The 26,304-nt window shown below is 33.4% G+C and overlaps 3 protein-coding genes, 1 long non-coding RNA gene and 1 pseudogene across 8 annotated transcripts in view; 2 read left to right on the forward strand and 3 right to left on the reverse strand.

The window, feature by feature from the left end:
• Positions 1-897, reverse strand: part of LOC145975341 (uncharacterized) — a 1,778-nt gene extending 881 nt beyond the window's left edge. The window contains exon 1 of the mRNA XM_083106142.1: positions 1-897. This exon is cut by the window's left edge and continues 81 nt beyond it. Coding sequence (XP_082962268.1) covers positions 1-100 — 100 coding nt within the window. The 5' untranslated portion in view covers positions 101-897.
• Positions 898-10,146: 9,249 nt separating this feature from the next.
• On the reverse strand, positions 10,147-17,693 carry LOC145959703 (uncharacterized; annotated as a pseudogene). The gene is made up of 4 exons (XR_014435129.1): positions 16,529-17,693; positions 14,836-16,419; positions 12,395-14,752; positions 10,147-12,075 (listed from the first exon to the last, which is right to left on the reverse strand). The product of XR_014435129.1 is annotated as an uncharacterized LOC145959703 (transcript).
• On the forward strand, positions 12,599-18,147 carry LOC145959705 (uncharacterized). 2 transcript variants are annotated; one of them, XR_014435131.1, is made up of 3 exons: positions 12,599-14,535; positions 16,984-17,133; positions 17,299-18,147. It is a non-coding gene; the product is annotated as an uncharacterized LOC145959705 (long non-coding RNA). The 2 variants fall into 2 exon arrangements; XR_014435130.1 differs by having other exon boundaries at positions 12,601-14,551.
• Positions 18,148-18,588: 441 nt separating this feature from the next.
• Positions 18,589-20,754, reverse strand: LOC145959704 (pyridoxal phosphate homeostasis protein). 2 transcript variants are annotated; one of them, XM_083078814.1, is made up of 5 exons: positions 20,438-20,754; positions 19,897-20,257; positions 19,547-19,692; positions 19,330-19,448; positions 18,589-18,685 (listed from the first exon to the last, which is right to left on the reverse strand). In XM_083078814.1, the coding sequence occupies exons 1-4, from the start codon at positions 20,507-20,509 to the stop codon at positions 19,377-19,379; spliced, it is 651 nt and encodes a 216-aa protein (XP_082934940.1). In that variant the 5' UTR covers positions 20,510-20,754; the 3' UTR covers positions 18,589-18,685; positions 19,330-19,376. The 2 variants fall into 2 exon arrangements, with proteins under 2 accessions (XP_082934940.1, XP_082934939.1); XM_083078813.1 differs by having other exon boundaries at positions 19,547-19,788; positions 20,438-20,752.
• Positions 20,755-21,255: 501 nt separating this feature from the next.
• Positions 21,256-23,864, forward strand: LOC145959706 (uncharacterized). 2 transcript variants are annotated; one of them, XM_083078816.1, is made up of 4 exons: positions 21,256-21,428; positions 21,534-21,871; positions 22,476-22,735; positions 22,814-23,864. In XM_083078816.1, exons 2-4 carry the CDS (start codon positions 21,789-21,791, stop codon positions 23,410-23,412), a joined length of 942 nt encoding a protein of 313 aa, XP_082934942.1. In that variant the 5' UTR covers positions 21,256-21,428; positions 21,534-21,788; the 3' UTR covers positions 23,413-23,864. The 2 variants fall into 2 exon arrangements, with proteins under 2 accessions (XP_082934942.1, XP_082934941.1); XM_083078815.1 differs by having other exon boundaries at positions 21,649-21,871.
• Positions 23,865-26,304: the final 2,440 nt, after the last annotated feature.

The raw sequence follows: 26,304 nt of genomic DNA on the forward strand, positions 1-26,304 counted from the left end.
TAAATATTTGTAGCTGTCCTTCAAACAATTGTTGCTGCCGCAACAATTGTTGCAGCAGCTGCTGCATGTTAAGTGCATCCTGCAGCATGAGCGCATTCATCTCTTCATTGATGTCTTCTATAAAATTATTAAGAAAAAAAAATTATAATGAAAACATTAAAATTTCTTAATAATTTTGTATAAATAATGGTTTACTTACGAGACATTATATTCAATCTGTCGCCGTGCTTTGGTGAACAGACACTGAGGCACACTCGGCATTTGTTCATTTGTTTCATGCCGTTTCATTTGTTTTATACCGTTCATTTGTTTCGTGCTATTTTTTTTCATCAGATAATCTTGTCGCCTTGTACTGTCAAGTAAACGTATTTTTTTATACGTGCTCTGAAATCTTGGTGTTCAAGAAACTGTCACAATCCCGATTTGTATGTGAGTTCTGATTATTTCAAATTTCTATATATCTATCATTTTTCATCTTTAGCTTCTTTTATTCACTCTTCTTTAATTCTTTGTTTCTGCCTATTTTTTGTTTCACAAAAATGTGTGATGAATTAAGAAAAAAATCTAAGCGAAGCTCTTCAGATGCTTGGCTCAATGATGATCGAATTAAATGTTGGATACGCAAAGTAATTTTTGATGAGAGCTTGTATCATTGTATTATATGCAATAAAAATATTTCGTGCAACACACATGTTTTAAAACATGCGGATTCTGCGTGTCATAAAAATAATATTAAAGAAAATAATTCATCTTTAAGTACTGATAATAAAAATAATAATAAAAATTCAGATAAAAAAATATCCGAAAAATATAAATTTCAAGAACAATGGCTAGAGATTGAATTATTTAAGCCATGGTTACGCAAAGGTATCACATGATATAAATTCATGTTTTTGTTCATTTTGCGATAAATCTATGAGAGGTGATTTATCGAAAATTTATCGTCACGCGGAATCCAAAGCACATATAGAAATATGTAAAATTAAAACAGAAACAAAGAATACAAATGAAAATATAAACATAACAGATGATTCACTTTTGTCGTTTGAAGAGCGAAAAAAATAGCAGAAATTCGATATGCTGCATTAATTGCTGATAAAAATATTTCGCATCAAACTGCAAAAGAAATCCTCATCTTTCTTCAACATGTTGGAAAAGATCCTAATGTGTTAAAAAGAATGAGCATGGGCCGAACAAAATGTAAAAACATTATTACAATTTTGTGCCCAGTTGAAACAGATCGTGTCGTCAATAAAATTCAGAATACAAAATTTTCAATTTTTATTGACGAAACATCTGATATAACTAATGATAAATGGATGACTTTTCTTGTTCGATACGTTGATCCAGAGACATTAGATATTCGCTCACAATTAGTTAAATTAATTGATATTGATGCCAAAGATTCAAGTGCAGAAAAGTTGTTTGAGGCATTTAAATGTGAAATGTGGAAATTACAGATACCATTTTTAAATATCGTAGCTTTATCATGTGACAATGCATCTGTTATGACAGGAAAAATTTATCGTTTAAAAAAGAATTAGAAGAAATATGTCCACATTTATTAACATTTTCATGCCCATGTCATTCCTCCGCATTAGTAGCGCATGCTGCATGTTCTAAAGTGCCTGCATATTGCGAGGAATTTCTAAAAAAAATTGCTACTTATCTCAATAGCAGTCCAAAACGTACGGCTATTTTTCGTGAATTTTGTGAGTGTTTCCAAGAAACAAATCGCAAAATATTGAAATTATGTGATACGCGCTGGCTTTCGCATTATTTATGTATCGAAAGACTTCTTGAATCTTGGGATACAATTAAATACTTTCTTACTGAAATGGTTGTGAGCGAAAAAACAAATTCTGGAGAATATCTATTGTCTATGATGGACAACGTAGAGATAAAAGCTTATTTTTTATTTTTAAAATACGTTTTGAATTTCTTTAATGCATTTAATGCATTTTTTCAAGCATTAGAAACAAGGATTCATTTATTGCATCCAAAATCTTTAAACTTTCTTTTCCAAATCTGTCGAAATTTTATAAAAGAAGAATATTTAAAACCATTTTCTTCAAATATTATATTCTCATTAAAAGAAAATCAAAAACCTACTAATGAAATTATTTTGGGATCAGAATGTGAGGAATATCTGAACGAATTAACGCTGAAAGGTCACATAAACATAGTTACAATTGTTCGAGAGAATTTTTTAATATTTTATGTGACTGCTGCAGAAGAAATTCGTAAAAGATTACCTCTAAATAATATATTTTTATCAAAGTTACAAGTTTTCGACCATATATAAGTTTATTTGATAACAATACCCTGGTGAAAATTAAACGCTTCTCAAAGTGTCAAAGAAGCGTAAACGAACAGAATAAATGCTTCTTAGAAGCTTCATTGACTTTCCATTAACTCTTCGTGATTTTAAATCTTCGTGCATATTTCTCGAACGCTCCATAAAGTGTATACGAAGCATTCCGTTACGCTTCCCTTACGCTTTAATATTTCATGTTTTCCTTTACGTTTCCCAAACGCTCCATAAAATGTGAACGAAGCACTCCGATACGCTTCCCACACACTTCAATGATTGACATTTTAGGAACTCTTCATTTACACTTCCTAAACGCTCCATAAAATGTAAACGAAGCACTCCAATACGCTTCCCGTACATTCAATGATTGACATTTTAGAAACTCTTCATTTACACTTCCTAAACGCTCCATAAAATGTGAACGAAGCACTCCAATACGCTTCCTATACACTTCAATGATTGATTGACTTAGAAACTCTTCATCCACATTTCTTCAACGCTTAAACACTGCACAAAACATGTATGAAATACTTTCCATACATTTTAACAATTTAAAGAAACATTTTTAAGGACGTCAAAGTTTCGCGCGAGCACGCAAGGATCTGTTAGTTCGTTCGTTTACCGCTACGCGACGTGCGATGCGCTATCTTTCTTGTATTTAAGTTTAATTATGAGAATTATATAAAGTTTACAAAGAGTAACAAATAAGATTAAAGATATACTTCAATTTAATTTCTGATCTCGATGCAGGAGCTTCAGATATTAAATTGATTTTATAAGTCGGACAAGTAAATGTCTGGCGAATAAACGAAAATAATCCGTTTATTACCTATTTAAAATGTAAAGTGCAATATTAACGGTACAGTATAAATATAGTAGAGTATAAACATTTCATTCGTATTCGCCAATAAATTTGATGACATTTAATTTACGTTCTTTAAAAATTATATTAGATATTTCATTAATGTTTGTCGGAGAGTTCGATAACGTTTCGTTTACGTTCCTTAAGGAGTTTGATGAAGCTCCGTTTACATTTGAAGGATATTTCGTTCACGCTTGTCGGAGAGTTTGATGACGCTTCGTTAACGCTTTTCTAACACTTAATAGCCGCTTTCTTTACGTTCTGATGTTTCAATTTATGCCTTTTAATAGCTTCGTTTACGCTTCCGTCACTTTTCTGTTACATTAGATTTACTCTCCAATTCATGCTTTGTTAACGCTCGGTTTACATTTTATTTTCGCCAGGGTAGAGAAACATCATTCAATGATGTTTCTTTTATAGCTAAAACTATCGGCGGTTTTGATGAAGATCCCAGTTAGCCAAGTCTGCTCGAACAGATTTCGCCAAGTGCTTGCTAAAAATTGTTCTCAGCAAAAAGGCTACAATTTTGCTACAAGAGTTGTTATTACCTGATTAAGCTGGCAGATTGGCGGCAAAAACCGAGCAAAGCTTGCTGACAAAATCCGACAACAAATTGGCGGCAAAAAGCAAGCAAAGCTTGCTGCATTACTTGACGTCAAATTGGCGGCAAAAACCAAGCAAGATCTGCGCGCACAAAATTTGACGTCAAGTTGGCGGCAAAACCCGAGCAAAATCTGTGCAGGAAAGTCTGATGACAAATTGTCAGCAAAAAGCAACCAAAGCTTGCTGCATGACTTGACGTAAAATTGGCAGCAAAAACCGAGCAAGATCTGCGCGCATAATTTGACGGCAGATTGGTGGCAGAAACCGAGCAGAACCTGCATAATCAGTATGCCTTGATTCAATAGTTCTTTCGCTTTCCGCTACGCGATGCACGCTTTCTCGCAATCAAATTTCTGTTAGAAGTAGATATAAAGCCTGCTAGTGGCTATTAATAAAAGATCAAAAGTATATTTCTATTGGTTTAATTTTTGATATCGTATACAAGACTAATATGAGAATATTAAACTGATTAGAATCAACAGGATAAATGGAAAATTACCCTATTTGAAGCATAAAGCAAGAGTGTAATTATCATATAAATTATGTCTCAATTTTATAAATTAAATTTAATTATTTTCACAATTTACTTTATTATTAATTTAATTAAGTTGAAAGAGAATTTGCTACGTGATATATAACTACGATATAACATTACATTTCATAGTTATTTATGAAAAGAAAATTATAATTTACCAATAAAACTTATTCTGTAATATTAAATTTTATTGCACTTTGATCAAAAGCAGATCATGCTCGGTTTCTACCGTCAATATGACGTCAACATGTCAGCAAGCTATGCTCGGGTTTTTGTCACCAATTTGCTGTCAGGTTATGTCAGCAAGGTTTGCTAGCAAAACACGAGCTTAATGCGGACACAGATGGCTATGGATTTGGTGTGGAATTTTGATTAAATTTGCTGCCAATTTGCACGCAATTTGTTAACATTTTGCTTACTGGGATGATTTAAAGAAGGAATGAATGGCCTTACCATCAGATTTTACAATGGAAGAAAAACAAAACTTTTCTAAATTAAATTTCGACAGCATGTGGAAAAAAATTTTACAAAATCGAGACAATAATCTTGCTAAATATCCCAATTTAACAAATGTTATAAGTATTATTAGATCTCTTCAAAATTCAAATGCCGATCCGGAAAGAATGTCTTCTCTTTTAAATAATTTAAAAACAAAAAAACGTAACAGTTTTTCGTCAACTACTGTTAATGCTATTTGTGTATTTAAATCTGCATTAAAAACGAGAGGCGAGACAGCTATCAAAATGAAAATTGATGAAAAGCATTTGTCTCTTATGTCAGCAGTGTTGTCAGGTGGGTCAGGTTTTCGGCGCATGCGCGACAGTAATGGCGGCTAACCAGCGCTGTATCACTGGTACCTGGTATCAGGTATCACATGGAAGATTTGGCGGGCTGAAGGAAAGTTACTGTATTACTGTATTTTATATTATGCGTGTGTGTAAACACATATGCATATATACGCAGATAAAAATGTGTGCCGTTGATTACTCGGAATAATTTTCTAAGAGAACATTTTTTCGGGCGGCCAGCGGCACACCTTTTTGTCTGTATTAGATATTTCATTGAGGCCGCGTTCGCTGCGCATGCGCGAAAAACCTGACCCGCCTGACAACACTGTATGTCAGCGGATAAATTATGTTACCGTTGCTAAAAAAAATAAAAGTATTTTAAGGTTACATGCTGTAGATACTATTGACATAGCTGGCCCCTCATCTCATAAATAATATATTTATTAAAACATTACGCTTGTAAAATGTAAGTACGTGAAAAACATCTTGTTTGTGTAACAGACATCATACTTGTAAAAAGTAAGAGTATTAAGAATATTCTTGTCCGTATAACAGACAACATATATGTAAAAGGTAAGTAGTGAAAAACATCTTGTCTGTGTAACAGACATCATATTTGTGGAAAGCAAAAGTATTAGAAACATCTTGTCTGTGTAACAGACATCATATTTGTGGAAAGCAAAAGTATTAGAAACATCCTGTCTGTGTAACAGACATCATATTTGTGGAAAGCAAAAGTATTAAAAACATCTTGTCTGTGTAACAGACAACATATTTGTAAAAAGCAAGAGTATAAAAATTATCTTGTCTGTATAACAGACATCATACTTGTAAATGACAAAATAATGCAATGTGGTATAATAGGGCTCTAGGCGAAGGTCCACATAAAAAAACTTAACACGCCATTGGTGATACCCCGTGGGTGGTGTGGAAAATCGCCACACTCATTAAATTTTTTTATTTTATTATTTTAAATGTATATGTATGGAGAAAACAAATTAATTATTATATTAAATAGTTTTATAATATATTTTTGTAATATAATTAGTATATATTTATATTTGTATATATATTTGTATAATATATTTATAATATATATACACACACACACACACACACACACACACATACATATTATAAACATATTATACGATAAAAAAGCTGTAAGAGAAACATTGAGCGCATATCGAGATATCGAGGAGCGTCAAGCGTCGCGTGTCGCCCGTCTTTCGTTGCCAGCTCGGTAGGAAGGAGACAGAAGACTGTATTCTGTCCTCTTCTACTATCCGAAGTTAGCCAAAGCATCGAGCTCACACGTACGCTTACGCTCACATCCTCGTTACCCCCTCCACGACGTGTTGCATGTTGCTTGCAGCGGAGATCTGGCAGTAGGAATGGGCGATGTTTAAAAAAAGTATCGACGTTCAAATAATCGATTTTCAAAAATAACGATTTTTTAAAAATCGATTGAAAAAATCGATAATAATCGATTATTTCGTATTTTTTAATATTAAATTAATGGCATTATATAAAAATTATATCATCAATAACACAGGCCCACAAAAAAAAAGTACCCTGTGCTGGCGATCTGACTAGGCTAGTCTTATGTATTTTGGCCCGCTGAATTCGAATCTGACGTTAGAATTGCTCCATCACGTCACAGTTTTTTTTAAATCTCAAAAGACAAAGACGAAAATTTCGTAAAAATCGACATTCTAGGGTAGTAAGACTGTGCTTTTTGAGGGAAAAGTTACCGAAATCATATTTCCATGTATTTTCTGGCATTATAAATCCAAATCTGATTTGTCACACCAATCATACCATCGATTCCATTAACATTTGTCACGAAAAAGTAGCAATCTTCCGTATTCCATATTTGATTTTAGTTTATTCATAAATCTTATATTGGAAAGAATTAATCTTATATTCTCCAAGTCCAAATTTTGAGAAAAATTTTTTCGAAACTTACAGCTTCTAGCTGTTGAGTTCGTATAAGATGCAGAAATTTCTTTATATAGGTCACAAACCTCTTTTCATGTCTTTAAAGCGCTAGAGGTACATGAAAAAAAAAGATTATGCTATCTGGAGGTAAAAACCTATCTTAATATCTTCGCATCTTGATAAATAGAATCTGTTTGCAGTAAATTTTAGGTGTTACAACCTGAAAAAATAAAAAATGAGCACAAAAAAAATTGAGCACAACGTTTATATTCTAGGTCGGATTTGGATTTATAATGTCTGAAAATACATTAAAATATGATTTTGATAACTTTTTCTTTAAGAAGCGCAGTCTTATTACCCTAGAATGTCGATTTTTACGAAATTTTCGTCTATTTTTGAGATTTAAAAAAAACTGACGTGATGGAGCAATTCTGACGTCAGATTCGAATTCAGCGGGCCAAAATACATAAGACTAGCCTAGTCAGATCCCCAGCACAGGATACTTTTTTTTTGTGGGCCTGTGTAATCATCAGTTATAAAAATACACACACATACACACACACACACACACACACACACACACACATATATATATATATATATATATATATATATATATTACATAAGAATGTATATACATATAGAGATATCATACAAAATAAATAATTTTGGGAATAGGATTAAATAGAAATTAGAGAAAGGAGATAAATAATTTTATAAAACAAAACGTTAGAATGTGTAGTAAGATAAAACAAACGTTAGAATGTGTAGTAAGATATATATTTGATGTATATCAGCTATGATAAGATATATAATATAATATGTATTGCATAAGTAAAAAAAATATCAATTTACATTTTTTTCTTACACAGCTTTCTTATATAACGCTTTTTACATACAGGGTGTCCCAAAAGTCCCGGAACGGTCGAATACTTCATAAACTATGCACTTTAGAAAGAAATGTTTCAGACAAAAGTTGTATGGCTTGAAGGGGGCCATAATGTGGTGTCATTGGTTTTACTTTGAAAAGTCGTTTGAAAGTCACGTGAAGGTTACCTCCAACTTTTTAAATAGGATACCCTATATACTTTTGCATATTCTTGTAGCTTGCCTCGAGAGCTTTCCAAAACACTGTAATTAAACATTTTTTCATTAAGTACTTTTCCAGTTATGAGGCTTGAAATAATTTCTTAATTTTACATAAACCATAAAATATCTAGTAAAATATTCATTTTTCGATTATCTTACCTTAATACTTTTATATACAAAATAATGAGAAGAATCAATTGGTGTAAAGAAAACACATAATTGTTTCGAAAAAAAATGTAATTTGCAATTAAAAATTACATATTTTTTTTTAAAAACAACTATGTTTTCTTTACACCAATTGATTCTTCTCATTATTTTGTACATAAAAGTATTAAGGTAAGATAATCGAAAAATGAATATTTTACTAGATATTTTATGGTTTATGTAAAATTAAAAAATTATTTCGTCATAACTCGAAAAGTACTTAATAAAAAAATGTTTAATTATAGTGTTTTGGAAAGCTCTCGAGGCAAGTTACAAGAATATGCAAAAGTATATAGGGTGTCCCATTTAAAAAGTTGGAGGTGACCTTCACGTGACTTTCAAACGACTTTTCAAGGTAAAACCAATGACACCATATTATGGACCCCTTCAAGCCATACAACTTTTGTCTAAAACATTTCTTTCTAAAGTGCATAGTTTATGAAATATTCGACCGTTCCGGGACTTTTGGGACACCCTGTATATAATATCATTTATTTTATTTTATATATACAGGGTGACCCATTTTAACTTAGGCAGCCAAATAACTCGAAAAATAAGCAAGATAGAGAAAAATGTTTTAGACAAAAGTTGTATGGTTTCGAGGGGGCCATAAGATGGTATCATTGGTTTGACCTTGAAGAGTCATTTGAAGGTCACGTGAAGGACACTTCAATTTTTTTAAATGGAACATCCTATATATTTTTGTACATTCTTGTAGCTCATCTCGAGAGCTTTCCAAAACACTATAATTAAGTACATTTTCGTTAAGTACTTTTTGAGTTATGAGGCTTGAAATAATTTCTTAATTTTACATAAACCGTAAAATATCTTGTAAAATATTCATTTTTCGATTACCTTACCTTAATAGTTTTATGTACAAAATAATGAGAGGAATCAATTGGTGTAAAGAAAACACATAGTTGTTTCGAAGAAAAAATATGTAATTTGCAATTAACAATTCCATATTTTTTCTTAAAAACAACTATGTGTTTTCTTTACACCAATTGATTCCTCTCATTATTTTGTACATAAAAGTATTAAGGTAAGATAATCGAAAAATGAATATTTTACAAGATATTTTACGGTTTATGTAAAATTAAGAAATTATTTCAAGCATCATAACTCAAAAAGTACTTAACGGAAAGGTACTTAATTATAGTGTTTTGGAAAGCTCTCGAAATAAGCTACAAGAATGTACAAAAATATATAGGGTATTCCATTTAAAAAAATTGAAGTGACCTTCACGTGACCTTCAAATGACTCTTCAAGGTCAAACCAATGATACCATCTTATGGCCCCCTCGAAACCATACAACTTTTGTCTAAAACATTTTTCTCTATCTTGCTTATTTTTCGAGTTATTTGGCTGCCTAAGTTAAAATGGGTCACCCTGTATAAGGATACCAGAAATATCATACCAGAAATTATCTACTTTTAAGGTTGATATTACATTTGTCGTATGACGAATTTTTCAAGTGTATTGATTGGCTATTGGACAAAAAATTTCTCGAGTCTATAGAAAGCAGCCAATTAAGCGTCGTCTACAATGAGATTTTAAGGCGTAAGACTTAAGAAATTGACCAATCACAATCAAGTATTAAGAGAATACTCAACTGTGATTGATCAATTTCTTAAGTCTTACGCCTTAAAATCTCATTGTAGACGACGCATTAAGGTGAAAGCACATAAAATTGCATAGGCGCATAACCATAAGCATAAAGAAATTGATTGGTCCACAAATATATGCATAAGAAAATGAACCAATCAATTTTCTTATGTTTATGGTTATGTGCTCCTGCAATTTTATGTGCTTTCACCTTTAATACGCTGAGAAAATATGTCGTACGACAAACGTAATACCGGCCTAAAAGCATATAAGGGCTGCGGTCAAGAAGACGCTGAGAATGCTTCGAAGCGTTTTGATTGTTTAATACGCTACTCTACCGTTTTTTAACGTAACCTTACGAAAAGTTATGTTAGTAAAATCTAGTGATAAATTTAGTAACATCGAGAAGAAAAAATATCGATATAACAATTAATCGAACATAAAAGCATCGGATAAATAATCGATTTCTTAATAAAAAGAGCATCGATATTCAAATAATCGAGTGATTTTTGCCCATCCCTATCTGGCAGCTTTGTCGCTTACTCGCCGGCGGTCGAAGTATCTCACATGAGCTACAGCAGATCCTTTTCCTCTCCTGTCCTCACTCGTGACATTAAAACGAAATCTACCTCTCTTCCTCAACTTACTCGCCTCGATAAAAATCCTAATCCTAATTCTCATCTTCCCACCTTCTCTCAAAAGCCCTCCGGCTTCAGCGTCTCATTTTCCACACCCTCCTCTCCCCATTCATCACCTCCTACTAACCTTATCACTGCTTCCAATCCTCCCCTAAATCCCATAACCTTCCAAGATGCACTTAACTTCATCACCTCTCTCATTATTGAGCTTTCGCCTTTACTCACCTCCCTCAATATCTCCGAGCTCATCCCTACCATTACTCAAATTTTTCACAATCTCCCTGTTAATCCATCTACCATTTCTCCTCCCTCAACCAAAAATGACTAATAATTCTACGCATAACAATATCACTCTATTCCAATGGAACTGTCACGGAATACTTAACAAAAGGGACTCCCTTGTTCAAATTGGAAATCACTTTGACATCCTTGCCATATCCGAAACTTGGCTCTCTCCGGACAAAACCTTCTTTTTGAATAATTATCACATCCTGCGGAAGGACGGCCCTTCTAACAAATCCGGCGGTGTCCTGCTGGCGATTAAAAACTCCATCTCTTTCACTAAGCTTGATCCTATTTTCTCCTTAGATGGAGCCCTTGAGGTGGTAGGAGCGAAAATTTTTTCCTCACAGCATGATATCTACATTCTCTCCATTTATAGGCACCCATCCAGTTCTCTTCTTTCCATATGGGAAGAACTCTTCAACTCAATTCCTGCCTCTGGCCAGATTATCATTACAGGTGATTTTAACGCACACCATAATTCCTGGGGTTGCAACCGAACTGACTCCATAGGTATCTCACTTTTTAACTCCTCTCAAGATTTTTTCCCATCAACGACGGCTCCCCTACATTTATCTCCTATTTTACTCGCTCTTCTTCTGTCATCGATCTGACTTTTGTCTCTTCCGATTTAGCTCCTTAATGCTCTTGGAATTCCTATGACGACTCTCTTGGTAGTGACCACATCCCATCCATTGTTACAATCATTCATCCTATTCAAACCCGCTCCTTTTTCTCCCACAAGCTCCACACTTCCAAGATCAACCGAAAACTTCTTTTTTCCTCCCTTTCACTCTCCTTTCCCTCCCTCTCTGCCCGGCTTGATTCTGATATCCCTCCAATAGAAAAATACTTCACCTTTTGCAACTTTCTTAAAGATACAGTCACGTCTCTCCTCTCAGAACAAAAAGCCGCCACCAATAACTCTCCCTACAAAGATCGTAGGAGAGAAAAACCGGAAAAACCGGTTAAGGGGTTAGGCCACTCTAACGGCGGAAAAAATAAGCATATTTTGGGAATTTTTTTCAGCGGGACAATGAAATAAATCAAAATTCTGAAAAAGGTCCTTTATTATACAACTAATGAACTGTAAAAATTAATTTTTCCAAAGCGATACAAAACAAAATGGCGGCTGTACAGCTTTTCTTCGATGAAGTCTTTTTTTTTGAAGGGTGTACGGCCGGACCAGCAGTACCTGCAATTTTTAAGTTAGGCTGAAAAACAAAATTTTTTTCGATTATATATGAGAATAGCTACAGAAGTACGTAGGATTTTTTTTATATATCGATTTTTGCAAGAATGGCGCGTTTTTAAAAAAAAAGTTCAAAATTTCCAAAAAAAATCGCCAGAAAATTGTTTATAACAAAAAAACTATGCAATATAATGAAAAAATCCTACGTACTTCTGTAAAGAATGTAATTTTGAATATACAGTTAAAATTTCAAGTCAATCGGTGAAGATTTGTTCGAGTTATGAGTCCGGCCGACTTGAAAAATGTAGTTTCGAGAAAAATCATAGATAAATTTTATATACCTTTAATCGGCGATGCCTGCACCATACAATTGGCCTTCCAGATAAACGTCCTGCTCCTGCATTTCTTTTCTGAGAGTCTTCAAACTGATCCGTGCCTCTTTTGCAGCTTCAGACAGTGATTCTCAGCTCTGCAAGCTTGATGCGTTGCGCGTCCACCTCCAGGCACATATTATAGCTGTTAGGTCCAATTTTCATGCCCATAACATCCATTATGTGCATAATAGAAGAAAAGCCATCGTTGTAAACGCAAACAGCAATATTCGTTGCAATATCTAATACTATTTTTCCGCTGGAAATTGATTTTGGCGCCAAGGCCCACACCGTCGAATTAAAACTTTCATTGCTGTTTTGAGTAAAACCGCCGATACATCGAGTGAGAAGATCGTCACTGCTTAGTTCTTCGTAAATTGGCTTGATGGCTTCAAATACTTCTTTACTAAGAGCTGGCTTATGTTTATAACTGTTCGAACTATTTGTAGCTTTCGCTTTTTGCCAACAGCATCATGAATCTTCTCCAATCGGGCATTTATCGTGTTGGGGTTTTTCATCGGTTGATAATTTGTGATACAGCGTGGCCCATATATTATTTCTCATCTTTTCCACTGAATCACTATTCCTTCGGATAGCTAATCCGTAATAAATAGACAGTTCATCTATTAGCTTCCCAGTTAATTTGCCCTTTCCACCGAGGTCTTTCACTTGCTTTTTCAAATTACGCAGGCGGGTTCCCATTCGTTTTTGCACATGATCAATGCATTCTTTCTTGAGCACTGTGAAATTTTCGTAAGGCTTAGCATCTACAATTCCTTTGAATGTTTTCGAGTCACCATCGCCAATGTAATTTGCGTATTTCACGTCATGTAAAGTTTGAGAGCGCTGAAACATCTCAATAACTGCGTCAACCTCCATCTTTCCAGCCGATCCTTCGTGATTCACATTGCATTCACTCGCATGATTTTTTATCCATTCAGCATACTCTTCAGGTATCTTCTTTTTTATTCCAATATTCGCATGCTTTACAATACTTAGATTTCACAATAAAATCAACAATTTTACCGGTATTATAGCCAATTAAAGTAACTAAACCGTACAACGACGAAAAACCTCTCTTCCTCCACGTGCCATCGCCTGACACTGTAATTCCATTTGTTTCTTCTTTTTCAGTACAAATTGCTTTCTCTTCTTTTGCAGCATTTAAAATACTCTTCTTGCAAACAGCGTCAGTTGCAATAGAAATGCTTCGAACAACTTTATCATAAAATGAGTGAAAGATGGGCCGGGGCAGTTCCATAAAAGCACAAAACTTTGTAATTCCGTGCAGACCAACTCCAAGCAATCTCATGGCAACTACAATTCTGCGGTTGATTTCATAGCCTTTCTCAATAAATGGGATTTATTGAGAAAGGCTCAACTTGGGATTTCGGTTTTTTTCACAATTTTCACAGGACATTACTATTTTGAATCCCAAGCCCCGCCTGCCACTTTCAGAAAATTTCACTTCCGATTTACATTCTTTACAAACGACGATATTTGAAATAGCAGAAAAAACTGCAATAAAGTTTATCATGCGATATCCAAAAGAATCGTCCACTTCAACATCGTATAGATGTTTAGACTGTTTCAGTTTCTTTGCGGAAGTGCTAACATTCAAATCATCTGGAGCCTCTAATTCAAGGCGGTTCAACGGTCGTCTTCTTGATATTTTCGGTTTCTTACCGGAAGTACTTTTTGATCCTCTTTTATCACTATACACTACTTTTTCACTCATTTCAAAAATTAATTAGCAACTACTAACAAATATTAAAAAATAGTATTATAAACAAACTTATACAATAACGCAGAGAAAAACACGTGTTGTGCGAATAGCGTCCTTTTCGAATGCCAACTGTGCATAACTGACGCTACACAGACGCTTTTCATCTGTGTGTGAAAAATAATGACATCTATAGTCACTCAGAAGAACCTCTAACACGAAAGCCTCTTCAGGTAGCAAATGCCTTCATTATCCCTTACCTGCTCCAATCCTCCTAAATTACAGCGCACCGTAGTGATCATAAAAGGCGCTCGCAGCGGACCGGGAGAGGCTGCGCCAAAATTCAAAATTCGAGTACTTAGATATTTTTCCCACCCATAATCTTTTGGTATATCATTTTTAAGGTATTAAGGCACCTTTTAAGCAAAAAAAATCGATTTTTTCAAAATCCTAGAGTAGCCTAACCCCTTAACAGAGCCCAATCTCCCTCCTTCACCCATCCTCCTGCCCCTTGGTGGAATGAGCAATGCTCTGAAGCCGTCGAATCTAGAAAACTATCCCTCCGCACATTTCGTAGGAATCCTTCGCGATTCAATTATCTCAATCTGAAAAAGCAAGAAGCTATTACAAGAAAGACTCTCCGTCATGCCAAACGCATGGGATGGAGATCCTTTTGCGAATCCATTACCTCTTCCACCAGTATTTCAGCGCTATGGCGCGTCATCAAAAGTTTTAAAAATAGATTCCTTAACACTTCCGCTCCTTTCCCCTCCTCCAAATCTGGCATACCGACAGACATCCAAGAACTAATTAATTCCATCTCCCCCTCCTCATGTCTTCATAAACTTCCGCCTTCCTACTTTGATTCAAATCGTCCTCACTCTTGCTACATCTTTGACAACCCCTTTCGACTCGAAGAACAGCTCCATGTCATCTTTTCCTTTAAAAATAAAAAATCATCGCCTGGTTTAGACCAAATAGACTACATTATTCTCTCCAACCTTCCTAAGGAATATTACCCCCTCCTCCTTTCAATCTTAAACGATCTCTTTTTCTCGGGAGATTTCCCAGAGACATGGAGTCACTCGTTAGTATATTTTATCCCCAAAGCTGCTTCAAGAAAATTCCGTCCCATCTCTCTCACCTCTTGTTGTTTCAAGACCCTTGAAAAGCTCATCCTTCTCAGATTAGATTGGTGGATAGAATGCCACGAAAAACTTCCATCTTCACAATTCGGCTTCCGTAAATTTCGTTCGTGCCAAGATAACCTTTCTATTCTTACTACTGAAATTCACACCAGCTTCACTTGAGGCACTTCCACTGCATGTCTCTTCCTAGATCTCTCCAATGCCTTTGATGATGGTATTCCCTCCATCCTAATCTCTGACCTCGTAGAAATGGGCCTACCACCTATCTTATGTCGCTTTATTTACTCGCTCATACACGCTCGTAAACTTCAATTTGTAGTCAACGGCAAACTTACTGACGAATACTACACTTATAAAGGAGTTCCACAAGGCTCCATCTTTAGCCCCATTCTCTTCAATATTTATGTCTCGAGGCTAAACAGATTCATCGGCAACGATTGCGAATTAGTCCAATTCGCTGATGATATTGCCATCTTTGTCAGCTCCCATAATATTGGAAAAGCTCTCTCAGAGCTAGAAACGTCAGCTAATAAAGCTATAAAACACCTCTCCTCTAAAGGTCTCACAGTCTCACCTTCTAAATCCTCTTTAATCATCTTTACCAAGAAACGCATCAATCCTTTCGCCTTTTCTATTAAGCTGAAAAACTGTTATCCACTCAACCGACTCACATAAATTCCTGGGTATCTCTCTCGATTTCCGCCTCTCTGGCAATAATCACATCCATGCCCTTTCTATACGATGTTCTAAGCTACTTAACATCCTCAACATGCTGAGAGGAACTTGGTGGGGAGGAGCACCCTCCTCCCTTTTAAACATCTATAAAGCATTAATAAGAGGCTCCATGGAATACGGCTGTCTCACCATTCCTTTTAATAATCACTCTTCCATGAAACAACTCGAAAACATTCAATTTCGAGCCCTGCGCGCGTGTCTAGGCTTTCGCAGGACTACCCCAACGAACGTTATTCTCGCGGAGGCCGGAGAGGGCCCCTTAAGATTCCGATTTGAACTCCTTTCTTCCAAATATATTCTAAAAATCTTTGCTCTTGATACCCATCCACTCATAGATAAATTATTCGCACTGCTATGGTACTCACGCAAAACTCGGAAAATAAATCCCTCTGAAAAATTCCTTCTCTTCAGATCCTTCAGCTCTCTTCTTCGCATAAAGCCTTATATTTCTAAATTTGACTACCCCGCAGTATATTCGATTGATTACTATGCACTCACCTCTCTCCTCTCCATTATCACCACCTCCTCGGCCGAAGTAGAGAAAATCAAGAATTCTCCCATTCCTCAAACCGCTTTCTTCGAAATTTACAATCAATTCATTTCTTCCTGCACCTCCTTTTACACTGATGCCTTCAAAAACGACTCCGACGACCATGTAGGATTTGCCATATACTCCCCCTCTCCTCACCTACAACTTTTATTCAAAACTCATTCTTACTCTTCCATTTTTACTGCGGAGGCACTTGCCATCCTTTACACCCTCGAACATATATTATCCAACTCGATCACAAAATCCGTCATTTTCACTGACTCTAAAAGCGTTACCGAAGCTCTTCTTTCTATTAATCTGGCTCACTCATACAACTATGTTGTCTACGCCATTAAACAAAAACTACAAGAAATCAAATTAGTTGGTTATGAAAATACCATCGTGTGGATTCCGACACACACAGGCATACTCGGAAATGAAACAGCGGACTACCTAGCTAAAAGAGCCATTCATGCAGGTCAATTATCTGACAGACAACTCCCTCACTCTGACTTTTACTCCATTCCTCGAAGAAAATACACCGAAAGCTCTAGGAGACTACTCAAGACACAAGGTAGACACAAAGGATCCAAATATTTTAATTCTTTTGAAGAAATTACGCTTAAACCTTGGTTCCATAAACTCAAACTTAACAGGGAAAGCATAACCACCTGCTGCAGAATTAGAAATGGCCACTATGCCCTCAACTACAGCTTACACCGCTGCAACTTGGTTTCAGACTCTTGTTCATGCGGATGTCCTACGCAAGACGCAGACCACATCTTTTGGAACTGTCCTCTGTACAACGCATAAAGGATTCCACTACTATTGCAGCTATCCAGATTCGAAGATTTAACACGACCTTACAAGATTCAAAACATTTTGAACAAGCCTTTCCCCGGGGTTATTCACACACTGCTCTCTTTCCTCAAATCTTGCAATCTCCGCCTCTGACCGGAACACCCTCCTTGTTTATCTTTCTCTACTCCTTACATTCTCCACCTATTTAAACCAGTTGTTGGCTCGAATATACTGATCGCTTTCCAGATCAGAAGTGGCCATACAATATCAAAGGAAGAAGAAGAAGAGCTACAGCAGTCCAATTGGAGTTGCTTATACCTATTAAATCAAATCGATTACATATTTGTCGGCGCCTTTTTCATATATAATATAATAGATAAATAAATATGTATTTATATATATAAGCATTTTCTTTTATAATTGTAACTTGTGTACGTAATAAACATGTTTTTTAATGATACTACTTTACCAGTTGTACAATAAGAGAAGCGTGCGCGCGTATACATATACATATACATGCGAAATGTCATAAATTTCAAATTATTTTTAAAAATAATTTCACGAGAATTAAAATTATTAATTGAAGGTATTTGCTTTTGCGAATGGATTTATATTTGTGTGGGATTTTAATGACAAGTAAGATTTCTCTCTCATCTGAGAAATTATATTAAATTAATTATATATTATATTAAAAATATAATCCTTATGTAATACGTTATAAAAAATTGTTTTACACATATCAAAAAATATATCACAATATTAAAGATATAAAATTTTTATTCCAAACGGCGAAATATATATTGTATTCTGTAAAATTAAATAATTATTTCAGGGAATAGAAATTGCAGTATAATATATTTCTATAAAAATATTTGTTTTTATTAAACTTCCATAACCGTTAACTATTTTTTGTTTTTGTAAAATATTTGCAACATAAGAAATGTCGATTGATTAACAATAATAAACAATAGGTATAAAAATAAACGAATTTTTGGTGAGGAAGAAAGTAAAAATAATTTTCTTAACTTTTAAGAGCAGTAACTTACACAATTCTTGACCTTGCACAAGATAGAGCACAAGTATGTGTGTGTGTGTGAACCATATTCTCGTAAAAGAAAAAAGAAAAACGGTGAAGGTGACCTACATATGTACACGCATACATATAGTTAAAGATTGAAACTTAACCCTGAACCACGCCTTGTTATCATTAATTTTTTTATGCAAGCAATAAATTAACAATTTCAATATTTATTTTTTTTAATCACTTTATAATAGTATATATACAAATACATAGCATTGCAAAGGAGGGAGAATTGATTTCAAAGCTGTAAAAAAAAATTACACATAAATAATGTATGTAGCTACATGGAAGAAAAACATGTATGAAACGTTGTGTATGAAACATTAATATAAAAGTATAGTTAAAATTATATTTTAACGTTAAATTTTCATCTATTATGATATTTAAATATAATATAAATAATACGTATTTTTAATATTAAAAATGTATAATCCCACACAGAAAAAATTATTTAAGAGATAATTGATAAATAAATGCTTATATATATATATGAGGTCCATGTCCTCTATAGATAATTAGTAGATGTGTATATATCATTCACATATCTATATCCACTAAGTAGTGAGATTTATTAGATATTTCTTAGATAATTTTTTCTGCGTGGGATTACACATATATATTTTTAATATTAAAAATACACATTATTTATATAATATTTAAATATCATAATAGGTAAAAATTTAACGTTAAAATATAATTTTAACTATACTTTTATTGACGTTTCATACATGTTTTTCTTCTATGTACACACACACACACACACACGCACACACACACACACATATATTATATATATATGTGTATGTATAGTTTCATGATTGCATCAAACACATCATATAATATATAGTTCAGTTTATCATTTATCTTATATAACTGTTTTGATTTTACCTTAAAGTAAGCAAAAAAAGAAAAATTGTAATTTTTCCACATTTTCTTCAGGTATTTTTTTGGGGTCTATTGCCAAAAATAGCTGCTCCTACTCTTACATTTGTACTGCCAAGTTCAATCTACGATAGAAAATAATTGAATTTAATGCTTATGTATAAAGATGTATAAAATCTATCAATAGCACTATTCACAAATAGATTGTATTTAAATATCTCACCGCATGTTCGTAGTCATTGGACATTCCCATTGATAATTCGATATTCTTTATATCGATCGCTAATTCATTACTTATCTTTTCTCTGCATTTTATCAAACAGGTAAAATCTGGATTTGGACCATTCATAATATTATATCCAAACATCCCTATTGTCATAAGACCCATAAATTTCAAATTGTGGCAGTTATTTATAATGTGCTTTACAAGAGTCGATACTTCTATAATATCGCAGCCATTTTTCTCTATAATTTTTTGTTAGATAATAATACGCTATATTAAGTAAATAAGCTACAAATCTTACATAATTTTCTCAGAATAAAATACAGAATGTAATATAAATATTTAATTACCTTCTTCTCGGCTTGTGTTAACTTGTACCATAACATTCAATTTGCAATTATCACTCTTTCGAAATTTTGGCCATGAATTATTAAGCAAATCTGCAAGTTTCTCATTACTGACACTTTCTATGATATATAAATTTGGTACACTTAGAATCTTGTTGACCTTATTTCTTTGTAAATTGCCTATGAAATGCCATTGAATTTCTTTGCATTTTTCAAGAATTTGTGGATTTAAAGCCTTTTCCACTAATTCATTTACATAATTTTCACCAAAATGTCTTTGGCCTGCTTTATAAGCGGATAATATTGATTCCGTGGATTGCAACTTGCTAACGGCTACCAGCCGCGGTTCATAATATCGATGTTCCTGGAAAACATGATATATATTTCTTTTTCAGAATTCGTATAAATGTTTATCTTTGGCATCAATTTTCTTTGTAATGCGATGTAATATTTCACATATTTCATAATGTAAATTTGTACATATTTTAAAAAATGCTGAACGGATATATTTAGTAGTATATAAGTACAAAAAAAAGAAAAATACCGATGCTCTTTTTGTAGCAGCATATAATATTTTATCGCAGATCGATCTTAGATTTGCTGCTATATCCGCCATATTACACTTCTTCTTCTTCCTTAGGTTTTAATGGCCACTTCTGATCCCATATTACACTTAAATAATACTGTTTGTTTACTGGGTGCGGTCAAAGAAATACACGGAGGCCCATATTCTGAATCCTCTTTTATCGATAAAAATGCCTCTAAAAGTGGCATATAAGCCTTCTGATTGGCTACAGGCCGCTTTTAGGAGCACTTTTATCGATAAAAGAGGATTCAGAATATGGGCCGGAGTCTGTTCTTTTTAGCTGCAATGCTGCACTAGTGCAATAAGTTAGAAAGAGACAAACATACTTTCTTCCACTCTAACTAATTGCACTAGTGCAGCAGTGCAGCTAAAAAGAACAGGCCCATGGATCGCATGTATAAAGGCCTTTGCACAATGCTGGACAACAGGCAATAGAGAATAGAAACTATTCACCAATAAATACGCGGAACAGAAAATATTCGCCAATCTCAATCGCTAAGTAGCAATCGAACGTGATTGGTTTCTACTTTCAGTTCCGACCAATCAACGTCGAATTGCATCGGAAAATCTAGTAATGTTGCTCAACTCTCGAGACCGCTGAATGCGGTCGTTATATAAATCACGTGCATATTATTTCCTAACATAATCTAAAATTGTGTTCCGTTTGATGCTACAAAAAATTCGAATAATTTAATTGGCCAATCAAGATAAATAAAACAAAGACTTCTTTGCTCTGATTGGTCAAGCAAACGTTTCGAAACTTTCGCAGCATTAAACGGAACACAACTGAACGCTGGTATGTAATGGGATGTAGAAGCCATTTGTGATTGTTTGTCAATCATTATGATTATATTAATACTGCGTTAATTCTCCAACTACTATTTTTGTCAGAAGAGAGAGTCGAACAAATTGTAATTATGAAGTTGATTATCAAAATCTTACTAAGAAGGTAAGTATTGAGTTATTTTTTTTACACGTCTTTTTTTTTCATTGTATTTGTATATTGTATATTAATAGTTTTTTTTCCATATTCTAAACATTTGCCGAGTTGCAGATTATTCCAATGATTATTATTTGGTTCAAATCCTAAAAGTCTCACTATTGTTATTAATTGTTTCAATTATACAATTATATAAATAATAATATTATCTATGAATAATGATCTATAGAACAATGCAAGATTAATATTATGGATAACAAAGTTTGGATATCAATTTTTGGCATGCTATTTTGTGCATCTGGATATTATTAATTAACGTAAAGAATTCAAGTTCTATTACCTTCATAAAATTACAAAATTGTACAAAAAATGGATAATTCAAGACAACAAGACAGATCTCTCAGCAGTGGAATTTCATTACCACAATGGATGAAAGGAAAAATAGATAACAGGTAAATTTTATTTCCATATAATTTTATCACTAACTGCATATATCTTTATAAAGATATTTGGGAAAACATATATTCAAGTATTAATTGAGTAATTAATCGATACAATCGGTAACTGTGATATCAAAATAATAATATAAAATTATACAAGTGTGCTACACACTTGATACTTTGCCAGATTAACCAATGTGTTATTTATAGTTAAACAGTTATATAAACATATACATTTACATTCAAATATAAATTGCTGCGCATAAATATACTCTCTTCTCTATTATTCTTTCTTAAGTACAAATCTTATATATTAAATATTATTAATGATTGAAAAATGTTCAATTAGAAATTATCTCTAGTAAAATTAAAATAGAAGATTTATTACCATTGATACATGTAGATATTAATATACATATTAAAATATCCTGTTACTTTGTATAAATAATAATATTGTTTTATACAGTAAAAATTAATTTAAATGTTCGATAATACAGAAAAATATTAAAATTGCATTTAAGAAGCATGCAGTTTAAATCAAGCATCAAATTTTGTAACGCTATATTAATTAATCACATTATTTGTGTCAAAGTAATTTCTCATACTTTTTTTTTAGATTTGACTTTGACGAAGCTGCATTCAGTCCACCATCTTACGACGATAGCTTCTTTTATATAAAATATCCAAAATCACAAAATGCTGAAGTATCGCAACAAGGATTAAAACATATTGTAACTGAGGTTTTGAATGAGAATATCACAGGTTCTACAAATCAAATAGAAAAATCCATTTCTGATTTAAAAGAAGTAAAGGAGATTGATTTTAGCAAACATCCTTTACCATGCCAACCATTTATACCAATTATAAACAACAAAGGTATATATTACTAAAATCTATTGAAATCTCTGAAATAACATAGAACTTAGAAATATTCATGTTATTATTGCTTTTTAGCCAATGATATTAAATATCGAAAGATTCCAGAAATAAGTGGAAGCATAAAACATAAATCACAGGGAACAGACGATGGTTTTCACGGTGAGCCGGCTCTTTGCGGCAAATCAATCGTTCATGTAGCAAATCAAATGATGTCTGGTAAATTTACTAAAATATTCGCGTCAGATCTGCAATCGCAACAGACGGATAGCCAAATAAAAAATGTCAGTAAGTCGTTACCAGCAACACCATTAACATCGCCGACAGGAACTCCAGATAGTTCACCAAAAGCACGTAGAAAAATTCACGCTAACAGGTACTTCACGGGCGCGTTTGTACCGGATAGAGAGAAATATCAGGGTAATTGGATCATGGCAAGCATATTGGGCCAATCTAGAGAAATTATTACCGCGAAAATAGAAGAAGAAGATGAACCTTTTGCAGATGTGGAACCACGCAAGCCACTTAATCGAAAAAAGTCGATATCTTCGCAAAATCTGACATATATAGGAAAAGAGGAAAAATCGGCGGATAAGTCGCCGATTTACGTAAATATACTCGAAGCTAAACCATCCGAACTAAGAGAGATGAATTTTTGGTCACCGACTTCAATGTGAAATCTGAAGTCAGAATTAATTATATAACTATATAGCTATTAATTATATAACTACACGCTTCTACCAAAGTGTATTTAGATTATTCGAATTAATTTAGATCTTACAACTTGATAACGCATAGCTTTAATTCTTTACACCACTATCATGGCAATGTTTCTTACGACATACATATTTACATGTCTTATTACACAATATTGGGTTCCTTTAAATTAAATATTACGAAAATAATAATTAATCAGTATCCGTACATCAGAAATACAATAGAATTATATATATCACATAGTAATTGCATGGAACGTGTTATATCTCTGTTATTTCCTTATAGATACAACAATGTCTGTAATCGTCTTACGTGCTTACCAATTCTTTTATAATTAAGTATTATTTCTTTTAATATTATTCAATTATCAATTTAAATAACCAAATTAATAATAAATAATTAATAAAAAACAGTTTAAATCTTCCAATTATCTCACGCAGATAAAAATATCAAGTCACAGCAAGAACACACACATGCATGCAATATATATTGACATAAAATGTAAAGTAGTTCAAAATTGATTGTATAATTTTATCTTTACTAATCACAATTCGTCAATAATCAATTAATGTAAAAAAAAACATTTAATTTTAAATTTAAATAATAGATGCGTTTGGTAGATGTATCATTGCATCTGAAAAAATATCGAAAAAGCTAATATTACAGAGATAATTAGATTAATAATTAGTGAATCATTAAACCTTTTTTTTCTCTATTGTTAATTATTAGCGAGATAACGTGTTTAAATCGCACTATTTTTTTTGTGTTATATATACAGGGTGTCCTAGACCACCCGTACACCCCTTTTCTTTCAAAAACTAAGCATTTTAGAGAAAAACGTTTTCAACAAAAATTGTATGGTTTTGAGGGGAACATAAGATGGTGTCATTGGTTTGACCTTGGATGACATCGTTAAGGTGAGGTCAAGGACACCTTTAATTTCTTAAATGGAACTACCTACTTTTTATTGCATATTCTTATGTCGAGAGCTTTCCAAAACACTATAATAAAGTATTTTTTCATCAAGTACTTTTCGAGTTATAAGGCTTGAAATAATTTCTTAATTTTACATAAACCATAAAATATCTAGTAAAATATTCATTTTTCGATTATCTTACCTTAATACTTTTATGTACAAAATAATGAGAGGAATCGATTGGTGTAAAGAAAACACAAAATTGTTTCGAAAAAAAAATGTAATTGTTAATTGCAAATTACATTTTTTTTTTCGAAACAATTTTGTGTTTTCTTTACACCAATTGATTCCTCTCATTATTTTGTACATAAAAGTATTAAGGTAAGATAATCGAAAAATGAATATTTTACTAGATATTTTATGGTTTAGTAAAATTAAGAAATTATTTCAAGCCTTATAACTCGAAAAATACTTGATGAAAAAATACTTTATTATAGTGTTTTGAAAAGCTCTCGACATAAGCTATAAGAATATGCAATAAAAAATAGGTGGTTCCATTTAAGAAATTAAAGGTGTCCTTGACCTCACCTTAACGATGCCATCCAAGGTCAAACCAATGACATCTTATGTTCCCTTCAAAACCATACAATTTTTGTCGAAAACGTTTTTCTCTAAAATGCTTAGTTTTTGAAAGAAAAGAGGTGTACGGGTAGTCTAGGACACCCTGTATATGTGTTACACTTAATAACTTTAGCTATAATCTATATTTGTCTACGTTATTAAAAATAATCTGTTACAACTCAAAGGCAATACGGTTTGTTAATGTAATCATATATATCACATGTATATAATGATATTTAATGATTAATATGTTATCTACATATGAGAACTCTCCGGTGTCTTGTATTACTCGTTCTTTATATATCGTATTTAGATCATAACATAATCGATATACATTAAATTTTGCAAATTCCTGTATATATGTGTTTTAACGAAATATATATAACTCTTAAATCGCAATACAATGCAACTTATATACCTATAAAGTATATATCGTCGATACTGCTGAAAAGTATGGCTGATGGCAGAGAACGAGACGTAAGCGCTTAAGGCCATGGCACACAAAAAAACGTAAGCAGTAAAACGTAGTCAGTAAGCAAATTGACCAATCATGATTGAGCAGTAAGCAGCCATATTAAAACGTAAGAAAACATAAGAATTCCGATTGGTCGATTTCCTTACTGACTACGTTTTACTGCTTACGTATTTTTGTGTGCCAGGGCCCTTATATTTGTCGTAGTCGTGGATGTAAAGCAGAGAAAAACGTATACGTAAAGAGTCGTCTACAATGGCCGTAGCATAAGGTTGTAAAGACCGTAAGCGAAATGAACCAAATCCATTTCCTGCGGCTACGATGTATGTTCTACGGCAGACACGCAATCAGAATTAAGAACGCAGAATTCTTCCGTAACTGCGTATGCGCGACCGCCGTAGAACGCACGAAATCCGTAGGAAATGGATTTGGTTAATTTCGCTTACGGTCTTTACAACCTTATGTTACGGCCATTGTAGACGACCCTTAAGCCGGGTCTACATTGGTCGTATCGTAAGGTTGTAAGGTCGTAGTCGTAAAAAATTGACCAATCCCAGTTGAAGTTCAGGAGAATAATCAACTGTGATTGGTCAATTTCTTACGACTACGGATTTACAATCTTACGATACGACCAATGTAGACCCGACTTTAAAGCGGCGTCTACAATGAGATTTTAATGCGTCGTCTACAATGAGATTTTAAGGAGACTTAAGTCTTACGCCTTAAGTCTCCTTAAAATCTCATTGTAGACGACGCTTAAGGAGACTTAAGGCGTAAGACTTAAGTCTCCTTAAAATCTCATTGTAGATGACGCATAAGGCCGGGTCTACAATAGGTAATTTA

This window comes from Camponotus vicinus, unplaced genomic scaffold (genome assembly GCF_025532165.1).
Source record: "Camponotus vicinus isolate PSW18456_S1 unplaced genomic scaffold, iyCamVici1.0 SCAF_1, whole genome shotgun sequence".
Taxonomy (NCBI): domain Eukaryota; kingdom Metazoa; phylum Arthropoda; class Insecta; order Hymenoptera; family Formicidae; genus Camponotus; species Camponotus vicinus.

Coding starts and splice junctions, on each gene's coding strand:
- LOC145959704 (XM_083078813.1), bottom strand. CDS start 20,509: ATGGCGGATATAGCAGCAAATCTAAGATCGATCTGCGATAAAATATTA. Junction 19,789..19,896: donor TAACACAAGCCGAGAAGAAG/GTAATTAAATAT, acceptor AAAAAATTATAG/AGAAAAATGGCTGCGATATT. Junction 19,449..19,546: donor CCAATGACTACGAACATGCG/GTGAGATATTTA, acceptor TTTCTATCGTAG/ATTGAACTTGGCAGTACAAA.
- LOC145959706 (XM_083078816.1), top strand. CDS start 21,789: ATGGATAATTCAAGACAACAAGACAGATCTCTCAGCAGTGGAATTTCA. Junction 21,872..22,475: donor AAAGGAAAAATAGATAACAG/GTAAATTTTATT, acceptor CTTTTTTTTTAG/ATTTGACTTTGACGAAGCTG. Junction 22,736..22,813: donor ACCAATTATAAACAACAAAG/GTATATATTACT, acceptor ATTGCTTTTTAG/CCAATGATATTAAATATCGA.